Source organism: Gobius niger (genome assembly GCF_951799975.1).
Source record: "Gobius niger genome assembly, chromosome: 1".
NCBI lineage: Eukaryota > Metazoa > Chordata > Actinopteri > Gobiiformes > Gobiidae > Gobius > Gobius niger.
This window is the reverse complement of record NC_136852.1, coordinates 42,719,828-42,732,918: the sequence shown is the minus strand read 5'-3', so window position 1 is coordinate 42,732,918 and position 13,091 is coordinate 42,719,828. Positions and strand designations below refer to the sequence as shown.

Here is a 13,091-nt window from a genome sequence, read left to right as displayed (position 1 = left end):
GATAAAGCGGAAGAAAATGGATGGATGGATGTAGCTTCTACAGGTAATAATAATAATAATAAAAATAATAAAAATAATAATAATAATATTAATAATAATAACAATAATAATAATAGTAATAATAACAATGAAAGCTCCTTGGTGGCAAGGCTGCGGGGGTGGATGAGATTCGCCCTGAGTACCTTAAGTCTCTGGATGTTGTAGGACTGTCTTGGCTGACACGTCTCTGCAACATCGCGTGGCGGTCGGGGACAGTGCCCCTGGATTGGCAGACCGGGGTGGTGGTCCCTCTCTTTAAAAAGGGGGATCGGAGGGTGTGTTCCAATTACAGAGGGATCACCCTCCTTAGCCTCCCCGGTAAGGTCTACTCCAGGGTGCTGGAGAGGAGGATCCGGCCGATAGTTGAACCTCGGATTCAGGAGGAACAATGCGGTTTTCGTCCTGGTCGTGGCACACTGGACCAACTCTATACCCTTCATCGGGTACTCGAGGGTTCGTGGGAGTTCGCCCAACCAGTCCACATGTGTTTTGTGGATCTGGAGAAAGCGTTCGACCGCGTCCCTCGTGGTGCCCTGTGGGGGGTGCTCCGGGAGTATGGGGTCCGGGGCCCTCTGCTAAGGGCTGTCCGTTCCCTTTATGACCACAGCAGGAGCTTGGTTCGCATTGCCGGCAGTAAGTCAGACCTGTTCCCGGTGCGTGTTGGTCTCCACCAGGGCTGCCCTTTGTCACCGGTTCTGTTCATTACTTTTATGGACAGAATTTCTAGGCGCAGCCAGGGGCCGGAGGGTGTCCGGTTTGGGAGCCTCAGAGTCTCATCTCTGCTGTTTGCGGACGATGTTGTTCTGATGGCTTCAACGAACCAGGACCTTCAGCACGCACTGGGGCGGTTTGCAGCCGAGTGTGTAGCGGCCGGGATGAGGATCAGCACCTCCAAATCCGAGGCCATGGTTCTCCACCGGAAAAAGGTGGTTTCCCCTCTTCGGGTCGGTGGGGAGTCCTTGCCTCAAGTGGAGGAGTTCAAGTATCTCGGGGTCTTGTTCACGAGTGAGGGACGGATGGAGCGTGAGATCGATAGACGGATCGGTGCGGCGTCAGCAGTGATGCGGTCGCTGTATCGGTCTGTCGTGGTGAAGAGGGAGCTGAGTCGGAGGGCAAAGCTCTCGATTTACCGATCGATCTACGTTCCCACCCTCACCTATGGTCATGAGATTTGGGTCATGACCGAAAGGACAAGATCGCGAATACAAGCGGCCGAAATGAGTTTCCTTCGCAGGGTGGCTGGGCGCACCCTCCGAGATCGGGTGAGGAGCTCAGTTACCCGGGAGGAGCTCGGAGTAGAGTCGCTGCTCCTTCACGTCGAAAGGAGCCAGCTGAGGTGGCTCGGGCATCTGTTTCGGATGCCTCCTGGTCGCCTCCCGCGGGAGGTGTTCCAGGCATGTCCTAGTGGGACAAGGCCTCGTGGAAGGCCCAGGACACGGTGGTGGGACTATGTCTCCGAGCTGGCCTGGTGTCACCTAGGGGTCCCCCCAGAACAGCTGGAGGAGGTGTGTGTGGATCGGGAAGTTTGGGCATCTCTGCTGAGACTGCTGCCCCCGCGACCCGGCCCCGGATAAAGCGGAAGAAAATGGATGGATGGATGGATGGATAATAACAATGAAAACAATAATAATACAATAATATTTGTGCACAGCTGATCACGTGGTTGTTGGTATTATGAAGAGGGTGTGTTGTTACCGTAAACAGGGCTGGGTTTGTTCCTCATACTTGATGTTATGAGTAACGTGTGTCACTCTGCACATGACATACAGTTTTTGTTTTGACCAGATTGATTTAACCAGATAAATAACACTGGACCCTGACCTGGCAAATCCTTATAGGACTCTTGCTGTTTGTCTTTGAAAATGCATCAAAAGATCCTTTAAGGGATCAGTTCACTCAATCTGAACCTGAAGAGTTCTGCAGAGATTCAGAATCTCCTCTACAGACAGGGCTGCAGGCCATTTGGATGATTGAAGGAGAAAGTCATCACTGTGCGTTGTTTCATTGGTCACGTTGGCACAAAATCTAATGCATAACTCTTCAGTTATGGGGAGTCCTCCTGGCTGTTCCCTTCAAGTCCAAATGTTCAATCTAGGAAGAATTTAATAGCTTGTGTTTACATCATCATACAATTCTACAGCAGGGGTCTCTTAAAACGCAAACATGTACAATAGGCCAGGATGAATGAGAGTGTGTTTCCCACTGTGAATATGGGGCAATCAATGCAAATTAGCCCATGGAAACAAAGCAGCGGGGCGTGTTTGCATGCATGTGTCCTATGTGTGATCATTGAGCAGCTGCAAGATCGTGAACACGGATTAAAGAGAACACATCACTCCTGTGCTGAAGTCTCTCCACTGACTTCCTGTTGAGTCTAGAATCAAATTTAAAATCCTGCTATTGATGCTTTTTTTAATATATATAATTTAAAAGCATGTGACTCTGAATAAAGATCGTTATTGCATCCACTTTCTCCACCACCTTGTCTAAGCTCGATACCCTTTGATACGACACTAACTGCATTGTAAGGCGCCGGCTCTGTTTTAGCCTGAATCTGCCAAGCAAAACTCCTCTGTTTAATTTAAACTGGAGTTTGTGGGTGACAGCTGATGGATGAGTTCAAACAACAGGAAGATTTGAAGATTTGACGAGAAGTGAAGGAGTGACTGACCGTGTTCCACAGCCGTGTTTCCTTGTGCTGAAGAATGCAGTGAAGCAGTGTCTCTGTTCCCGGCAAAACCTGCTCATCCAGGTGTCAGTGTTTGATTGGAAACGGCATAATAAACGTCAAAAGATCCGGCTCTAACATTTGCACCAGTGTTTGATCTGAATGCACTTAGAGCAGGGGTGTCAAACTCATTTTGGGTCGCGGGCCAAAATTCAGCTCCTACAGTGGGTCGCGCATATAATACAGAACATTTTTCCAATAAATGAATAATAACAAGCTGTGATTTGGTCAAAGCCCCAACTTGACTGTAGCTTCATTAATGACAACGGCTTACACTTGGATTGCACTTTACAAGCCTGTGTCACAAGTTCCTCAAAGTGCTACGTAGTCATTATTCATTCACTCCACACTCGGTGGTGGTCAGCTGTTATTGAAGCCACAGCCGCCCCCTAGGTCAGACTGTCCATTTACCACATGACTGAGCTCTTTTTGTGTCAGTGTCCTCTGCTGGACACATGTGTAATGCCCCCTAGTGGCTAGAATGAGCATTCTGGTTATTCTTTAAAAATTCATAACTCTGCACAGGAATGTTTTTTTTACATATTCTGGAATTTATGCTCTACAGGGCAGGGGCCGGATTAAATCATCTCGCGGGCTTGATTTGGCCCCTGACTTAGAGGGTGTTGACGTGCACTCACAGACCTCTGCAAATAGTGAAATAAAATAAGCTTTGAGATCAGCATCATGATTATGTAGAATCCCTGAAATGGTGTATGAGTGAAAAGAACACAGACACGTCTTTCTGGTTGCTCTCTTTTATTTGGATTTTTACTTCAAATATCTCAAATACAGTGTACATACAACATTAATATAGATACATACGGCATCTCTGGAATCGCCCACATATGGTCATGTTTGAAAACTAGACTAGACTTTCTCTAATTACTCAAAAACTACTTCCTGTAGTTTCCCAAACTCAGGGACCAATTTCTACCAAAATAAGTTGATTGTTAAGTGATGATGTCATCGCTCCACCTCCGGGTTTAACGGAGCTATAGCCTTCTTCACTATAATGGGAGTTTGCTGATTTGAACCTGCTCTAGATCACACAGAAATATTACATCTTTTTTCGGAAATAGCTAATTATTGTGACACCCTCTTTAAAGTCATATAGAAAGGGAGGGGTCTGAGAGTCCGCCCAATATAATATATCTTTGCTTGGGTCACCAGGGCAATGAGTATCAAGAGTAGGGCACAGAATATTACATTTAGAAAGGCAAATAAGACCTAAATCATTACAACACAATGACCTGTGACTGGCACCTGAGAGTGCAAACCTGTTTATTCAAAAGCCCCATGTTCATTAAAAATGTATCACACATAGGGTATCTCGCTCACTGCTTTTCGAACCCCTGCTTTACACGGGGTGGATCTTGAAGGTGATGGACTTCAGAGAGTAGGTATGAGCTCTCCAAGTGTTCCACCAGACACCAGTATGAGAAGGAGCCCCATTAGCCCCATTACCCCAGAGATAAACACCAGTGGGGTTGGAATGGTGGCAGTTCTTGTACCAGAAACCTCCCATGTAGGTTCTTGCGCAGTTTCTGCTCCAAACATCCTGATCCTTGTCAAAAGTGCTGAATTTCATGCCGTTGTGAAAGCTGAGACTGTCTCCTGCAGAAACACAGACGCCGTGTTAATGTCCCGTTTACTCCTAATGCTGTTGCTGCTGGTCTGACCTGCTCCTCCGTTAATGAACCCAGACACAGCCAGTTTGTATCCGTCACAGTCGCCTCCAACAGAGAAGGAAGAGTAAATAGCAGAGCTTTTACTCCCCTCAAAGTCCTCCATCTCCACTCGCAGCTTTTGTTTTCTGTTCAGTGTGATCTTATGGATAAACTCCAGACCTGTAAAAACATTTAGCACAGGAGTCTGCAATTTCATCAGAATTAGTGAAAATCTGAATTGTTTTTATTGCCCATTGTTAGTAACAGGTTCACAATGAGGAATTATTTGCGGTTCAACATGAAACACAACACATAACTTAGATAAATAATAATCAATAAAACCTTAAAACTGTAAGACTTCATTATCAAAAGAGCCATTTTGCTCTCTCTTCCACCAAAGAAAAATACTTTGGAGCCGCAAAAATATAACATGATAACATAATAAACATATTTTTGGTTACATTTTACCAGTCTGCAAGTGTAGGCCTAAATAGCCTACATTAAACAGTGAACTACGCAGGTCTATTTGTGTAAAATAAAATAATTGAACAAATAAACTAGCTCACTTTAATAATAAAACATTTACTGCAGCTCAGCGGTTTTTAAAAAATGGGCATAAAATTAGGAGCATTAATGACAAGCAGCTCTGCTGCTCTGGGGTTTCTTTAAAGTGCATATTAGATATTAGATCGATATCTATATCTATTTTGATGGTAAAAAGCAGTATGTACAAGCAGTATAAATATACACACATCCCCAGGTGTAAGTGTGCAGGCCTTTGCACTGGTCAAAAAGCATTATGTACATAAAATGACTTAAAAACAGTTTTGCACTTAACGATATTGTTTGGAGTGTTTAGTGTCAGAGGTGCCAATGGTGCAGATTGGCAGACTTGCCTCTGTCAGTCTGCTGGCTACATATTTAGTTTTGTTTATTTATTTATTTATTTATTGGACAGGGAGCATGCACAGGAGCATGAAACAGCAAATAAAAAGATGCTTTGTTCCGCACTTTAGCTCTTGGAGCTAATTTCCATCTGCAAGACAGACAACATGCAGTTTTACACCACCAAATATGGAGGGAATGAATGATGCATGAAAAGCAACTCTGAGTGTCTGGACAAGTGCGTTAAGACTAATGCAATATCATTTTCTTCTTTTCTCACTGTGTAACCGATTGTGGCCTTGCTTTTCCTGCCGGGCATTTGTCTAAAATACAGGAAAACCAAGAGGGTTCGGGTATACGTTATTATAAGAAACACCAAGCCTAAGACATTCAAATTAATATAGTTTAAAAAGCTTCAATGATGCGTCTCCTTGAGACTCACAGTGAGGCACAGACTTTAAAAAAAACTCTTTGTAATTCTAAAATTCTAAACCCTATTTGGATGGTTACAATTTTACAATGATCACATTGTCAATAATGAAAATCCCAATAGACTCGGGTTTTGCATTAAAACGACTCACATCACATTTACTAAATGGTTCAATAATAATTTGTCATTCAGCTGCTCTGGGACAGATAGACAGACAGACACACAGACAGACAGGACAGACAGACAGACAGACAGACAGACAGACAGACAGACAGACAGACAGACAGACAGAAGCTGCTCATCTGTGAGGACCTCCGCCATTCACTCCTCAAACATGTTTGATTACAGCAAACTAGTGCCTTCTTACCCAGCCAGTACTCTGCATTAATGTCACCAAATCCAGACACATACTGATTCCAGGGTCTGTAGAAGTTCTCAGAGCCATCGATCCTCCTCAGAATCACCTGAAGACAAAGGTCTGGTTAATAGATTTGAAAAACACGAAAATAGTCTTTCATTCAAACACTCACAGTCCAGGGTCCTCCTTCTGTGTCTGCATCACAGTAGACCTGCACAAAAACAAACAATAAGAACTCTTAGCGATGGATATCGTTGATTTGGTGTAATTTTACTGGAATTCCAAAGCGCTGGTCCGATGGGTAAATGGTGTAGACTCCACTCGGACTTGTTCGATTCTGGTAGAAGACGTCGTTACAGTCCACAGGGTTCAAAGTCACGGGGGTCGCTGTGGCTTTGAACAACACAGGAGCCACAAACAGGAGGACGACCACGGGCTGAAACAGGAGAAACTGTCAAGAAAAATGCCTCAATGAATTCAACAATCACCCTTCAGTGATTACCCTCATTTTCAGATTCCGGCTGAAAACACTGATGTCAATTCCTTTTTCAGTTGTGAAGATTTTCTGTGAGAACATAAGGGTTTAGTAGTTTTGTGAGATCTTCAGCACAGTCCGAGTTGGGTCTTACCTTTGACTGAAACGTGGACTCAGAGCGCACTCCGGTTTGTGATGGGGCTTCACTGTTTTTATAAGTTCAGCTTATCCTTATCCTCATCCTTGAATTGTTGCCAAATGAAAAGAATGTACCCTGACAACATCGTGATGTCCGTGAAAAGTTTCCTTCCTGCATCAAAACTCCCTCTTTACGTTCTCTTAAAGAAGTGTTACTTAGGTGAGGTCACTGTCTGGGTGGTGTGAGTGAGGAGAGGACAGTGTTGCTAGTATGTATATATATATATATATATATATATATATATATATATATATATATATATATATATATATATATATATATATATCAGCTATATATATCTATACATCAGCTCGAGGCCCACAAACCTTCTTTTGTAACTTTCGACATATGTCCAGTGTCTGGACATGTGCAGTCATTGCTCTTGAAAGTGTTAAAACATGAACACAGGTTGATTATTTGATGATTAGTGAATCAAAAATGTTGCCATCTCAATTAAGTATATTGAGAGAATGAAAAAGGCTCTGGGGTCTGGACTGAAGCCTCTGGAGGTCCGGATCTGGACCCGGGTCCTCCAGTTGGGGACCCCTGCTCTATACCCTTTGATACAACAATAGCTACATTGTAAGGCGCTGGTGGTTCTGTTTTAGCCTGAATCTGCCAAACAGATGGGTGTGCTCGTTTTACGGTGACAGCTGATCGGTGAGTTCAAACAACAGGAAGATTTGACGAGAAGTGAAGGAGTGACTGACCGTCTTCCACAGCCGTGTTTCCTTGTGCTGAAAAATGCAGTGAAGCAGTGTCTCTGTTCCCGGCAAAACCTGCTCATCCAGGTGTCAGTGTTTGATTGGAAACTGCATAATAAACTTCATGTCAAAAGATCCGGCTCTAACATTTGCACCAGGATTTGATCTGAATGCACTTTCAGGGTGTTGACATGCACTCACAGAACAAATTATCGAACAACAAGATAAACCATTTTACCGAGTGACACTTAATGGGTTACACATCCAGACTCTGATGCAACAGTGAGGTGGGGCGCGGTGAGGCCGCTCCGTGTAGCACCTGACCACGTGCTGTTGGTATTTTGAAGAGGGCGTGTTTTTACCGTAAACAGGGCTGGGTTTGTCGGCACATATTTGTTCACTTGCTTTTATTGTTTGCTGAGTTTTGAGTGAGGAATTACGGTATTAGTCAAGAAATCAATGAGATGGCATCACTGTGATATCATACAAAAGCACACGATTTACCTTTGACAATGTTCTCAATTATTTTTTTCTATTTTTTTTTTTACTTCATTTATTCATTTCATTCAAAAAGTGACATAAAAATGATTACAACAAAACTGCCAAGTCAATTTGAATGCAAAGAAGCAGAAAGGAAGATTAATGTTATCTGCCTGTTGCTTATTCACTTCACATCGTTTACAATTTCCATCAAGTGAGTTCTAGTCAGTTCCTTCATTGTTTATGCCAAACTCTCCTAATGCTTAGAGTTTTCAGATTTGTTTATTATTTTGTATTTTTCTTACAGTTTTTCTCCATTGGTTTGGCTCATTTCTTGAAACAGAAATGACATTCTTAAAACTTTAAGATCATTTGGCCAAACAGTCTTACAGTTCAGCACAACACTATTGCTCACTTGCAAAAGCTCATATCTCTCCCAAAACAGTTCACTCCTGCTGCAAAACTAAATCTCCTTCTCATTTAAACAGTCAATGCCCCCAAAATGGCAAAGATCCTCAATTTCTTTGGCTCACTTCTTCAAACAGACCGGACATTCTCAACACTCTTGGTGCTTTTGCCAAAATAACGTGGATGGTTCGGCACAACACCATGGTTCACCTGCAAAAGCTCATACCTCTCCCAAAACAGTTCACTCATGTGTCAAAACTCATTTCATTGTATAAGTCATCACATGCACAAGAGTCTGTTTAATTGTCAAAATTAGTCAAGAACACAATACCATGAATACTATACATGTTATCAAACTCCAGCTTTATTTACAGCACGGTAGGCTGCATGTCATTTTCATGATTTTTTTTTGTGCGCGTGTGCGGGAAATTTCGACCATTAGACTGGTCTTCTTCAGAGCGTCAGACGCAGCCAACTGCATTAGAGAGCCTCGGATTCCTTTTGCCACGCGCACTCACCTACAGCCCAAGGCAAGTCTGCTCTAACTCAGAAGAAAATGTATTCAGCATAACACACTGTAACATGACACACAAACAAAAAACAATGAAAATTATATGCAGCCTACAGTGCTGTAAATAAAGCTGGAGTTCACTTGGAAATTGTGCTAATTGTTGGCCACATGTGCCCCAGGGTTCAATTTTAGGCCCAGTGCTTTTTAACCTGTATATGCTCCCTCTTGGTGATGTCATCAGGAGACACGGGGGCAACTTTCACAGTTCTGCTGATGATACACAGTTATACATCTCCATGTCTCCTGATGACACCAGGCCAATAGATGCACTTTTTAACTGCATTTCAGAATCAAATCCTGGATGGCGGAAAACTTTCTCCAGCTTAACCAGGACAAAACTGAAATGTTAATCATCGGTCCTGAGGCCCAGAGAGAGAGACTTTTACCCAAACTACAGTCACTGTCTATGAATCCTCCCTCACAGGTGAAGAACCTGGGTGTGACCTTTGACTCTGAGCTGACTTTTATTCCACACATTAAATTGTTTTAAATGTTGTAATCTGTAAAGCACTTTGTGATACCTTTCGGTATGAAAAGCGCTTTATAAATAAAGTTTGATTAATTGATTGATGTAGGCTACTTAATCATTTGCAAAGATGTACTGAGACATTGAGACATGGACTTGGACATTTGCAATTTGATGAAATGAATGAGAAATTCAATTCTGTTGTGAACATTTGCCAAGTGGTTTAGAGATTTGTCCATGTTGTTTTGAGAATGCCATTTCTGTTTCAAGAAATGAGCCAAACCAATGTTTGAACATCTGTGGGTCAGTGCTGTTCTCTGGTCTGGCAGCGAGGCATCTGAGCTCTCTCAGATCCTCCACCAGAGCCTTTGCTAGCGGGGACTGTGTGCTCCCAGAAAATCACTGAGACAGTTCAGCTTCTCGTTCAGTTGGCTACACTGTGGACCTGTCTCCACTGAACTAAAACTGTAGACTAATGTCAGCATCTTTAGCAGAGGCTCCAACAGTCTGAAACTAGACGGTTGTTTGCATTTGTACAGTTGTGCTCAAATGTTTACATACCCTGGCAGAATTTCATCATTGGCCTTGCACCATACCTGCTGTGAAAGATGGAGGTGGTTCGCCGATACCACTGGCCAGTGTTTGATCTCAGTGCACTGGGCAGGTGCTGACACGGACTTGCAGAACTCTGCAAATGATCAAAAAACTAAATAAAGCATTTAAACAATGATACTAAACTAACTTTAAATGTTCTGCTGCTTGAAATTATTGCATGTGCGGGTCCTGGGTGCTAGAGATTTAACAAGGTGTTTGAGAGGATAGATGAAGAATAGGCAGCAGTCTGGATGTCTCTTTTGTGTCAAATTTGTCTCTTTTTTGTCATTTTTTTTGTCTTTTTTGTCAGACTTTGGTCTTTTTCGTCACATTTTTGTCTTTTTATGGCCACACCGCCTTTGCTCTGCCCGATCCCGTCAGACCTTGGAAGCTAAGCAGGGAAGGGCCAGGTCGGGCCTTGGATGGGAGACCGTTTGGGAAGACGAGGAAGTCCAGCGAATGTATAGTGTGAGTGGTTGGTGGTCGGAGGGGCCGATGGTGCAGACTGGCTGCCTTGCTTCCGTCAGTCTACCCCAGGGCAGCTGTGGCTACAATAGTAGCTTACCACCACCGAGTATGGAGTGAATGAATAATGCAATGTAAAGCGTCTTTAAGTGTCTAGAAAAGCACTAGGCCTATTTTCGTCCGTTTTTTGTCTTTTTCGTCACATTTTTGTCTCTTTTTCGGCCGGTGTGTCTACATAAACGTGGCCAGTTTTTGGAAACATACTGGCCACGTTTTTGGTGCATTTATGACCCTGTTATGCGTAAACACATTCTTTTCTTTTTGACACGTTTTGTCATTAATGGTGAATTGGAGCGGCCACACTGAGCTATGCGTAACGCGCGCCAGGGGCAACGCACAAGACGCATTCCTCAAAATAGAACCAGTGGTGTAGTCTATACGCAGTAACCACTATAAAGCCTGCAGAATTACCGCATAACAACTACAAATTGGGCAAAGATACATATCACTAATTTGTGCAGTGTCATTTTTGCGCTTTCTGTAAAGGGACCAGCACAAACTTCACAACAACTCTCTCTTTTTCTCTGTTTCTACCGACAGACAGACAGTTCCCTCTCAGCTGCGCTCGTGCGCAGTTGCGCACAGCTCCGAATAACTGATAATGATCGAGGCACTGAATGAGTTGCGTACGTCTCAGGACAACGTCTCTCCGTCATTGACCCTTTCCCTGTTCATCCCCGCTCTGGGAGTCCACAATGCCGGACCCTTAAAGCGCATCTCTCCCTCCCTCTGCAGTTGCGCGTGAGAGCGGTTTTGGGCAAAGGCAGTGACAGGTGCAGGCGGGTAACAATCTGTATTACAAGCGCTGAGGTCCACGGGAAAGACCGCGCAGACTGTTCGAAGTGTGCGTTTTACTCTCAGACACTGAAGCTGTCCCTTGACAGAGACTGAAAAGTGGCTGTGCCCCGCCCACAGCGCTGACCGAGCCACGCGCGCCCACAGCGCTGACCGAGCCACGCGCGCTCCTGTTCATAAAGGTTGTCCAAAACGAGTCGTTCTCCAGAAGCAGCGCGCATGGTTTTGTGTGTGTGGGAGTTTGCAGGCGCGAGAGCCCGGTGGTTGACTGGTGGAGGGGTTGGTGAAAGCAGACTGAGCTTTATCCATTGAAGTTTTCATTTTGGCTTCAGTCCCACAGCCTTATAGTCAAGCTACAGCCTTTGAATTTCTAGAACATTCCTATAGGTCTATTGCTTGTTATTTCAATAACATTTACATTCACAGTTTGGTTTATATTCTATTTAATTGTCTGTGATACATTTAATGTAATTAACAGTATGGGACGGGCAGCAAGTGGCTATCCCCGCACCTGCTAAAAATACAGTAGAAAATTGAGGACTTAGTACACCACTGTCTTGGATCATGGGGCGAGTGTTGGAAACCTTTCCCGACTCAAAGTGATGTGTCTTTCAAGTCTGGAAAAAAACAAATCTGCTGCCCTCGTGTGGAGAACATGGGAAATTGCGTTGGGCGTTCGGTAGTAGCTGTAATTTTTGTTGACCGCTATTGCCTTGTTCGGTCTTTTCTTTTTGTCAATCCAGTATGTATCCATGCTTTCAATATATTCTGGCTCTCTATGTCCATACCCACACCGCTGTGAAACGACCAAAGATGTTGTTCGCATTTGGCCTCTCCCAGTATCATAATAATTATAATAATGCATTGGTTTTATATAGCGCTTTTCTGGACACTCAAAGACGCTTTACACTGCACTATTCGTTCACTCCATACTCGGTGGTGGTAAGCTACTATTGTAGCCACTGCTGCCCTGGGGTAGACTGACGGAAGCGAGGCAACCAGTCTGCGCCATTGGCCCCTCCGACCACCACCAACCACTCACTCACTCACTACATTCGCTAGGCTTCCTGGTGTTACTAAGTGGTCTCCCATTCAAGTACCGACCAGGCCCTTCCCTGCTTAGCTTCTGAGGTCTGACGGGATTGGGCAGAGCAAGGCGGTTTATTCCTATAGCTTCAAATAGGGGTGAAGTTGGAAGCTACCAGGCTCTTCCACGGGCACTCACAAAGACCAGAAAGGTACGACATCAACTTGAGATATGCACAGGAAACATATCTCAGTATGGAAACACTGTGGCCTCTTCCTTCAAAAAAATAACAATACTATAAATAAAAATTAAAAAATTAAAAATGGAGACGCTGCTTTGACTTGATGCAACATTGCTATGCTCACAACAAAGCAAAATATTACAAATGGTGAAAGTTGTATTTACAGTATTACTGCAAGTCTTTTTCCCCCTGCACATGAAAATATTTGGCACAAACCAGAAGGCCAATGAAGCCGTGTTAGCTCAGACAGTTATGGGAAATCCACCCATTTTTACTGTGAAAAAATAATACCCCTTGTAAACAACTTTAGTGGCACAAATAATCTTTTTTACAAAATAACTTTGAGCATTAACAGAGATTATAAATCCTAAATCGACTCACAAAAACATACTTTTGGATCAGATGGAATAGTATCTCTGTACTTTTTCTTCTCACATAAATTGTAATGTTGTGGACCGAGTGCACCACAGCACATGTTTTAAACCCAAAGTGTAAAGAA

At 43.6% G+C, this 13,091-nt stretch overlaps 1 protein-coding gene across 1 annotated transcript; it reads right to left on the bottom strand.

Moving 5' to 3' along the window:
- Positions 1–4,111: 4,111 nt before the first annotated feature.
- Positions 4,112–6,672, bottom strand: LOC306972312 (microfibril-associated glycoprotein 4-like). The gene is made up of 6 exons (XM_079568892.1): positions 6,610–6,672; positions 6,382–6,543; positions 6,280–6,318; positions 6,117–6,213; positions 4,447–4,614; positions 4,112–4,381 (listed from the first exon to the last, which is right to left on the bottom strand). Exons 1-6 carry the CDS (start codon positions 6,613–6,615, stop codon positions 4,125–4,127), a joined length of 729 nt encoding a protein of 242 aa, XP_079425018.1. The 5' UTR covers positions 6,616–6,672; the 3' UTR covers positions 4,112–4,124.
- Positions 6,673–13,091: the final 6,419 nt, after the last annotated feature.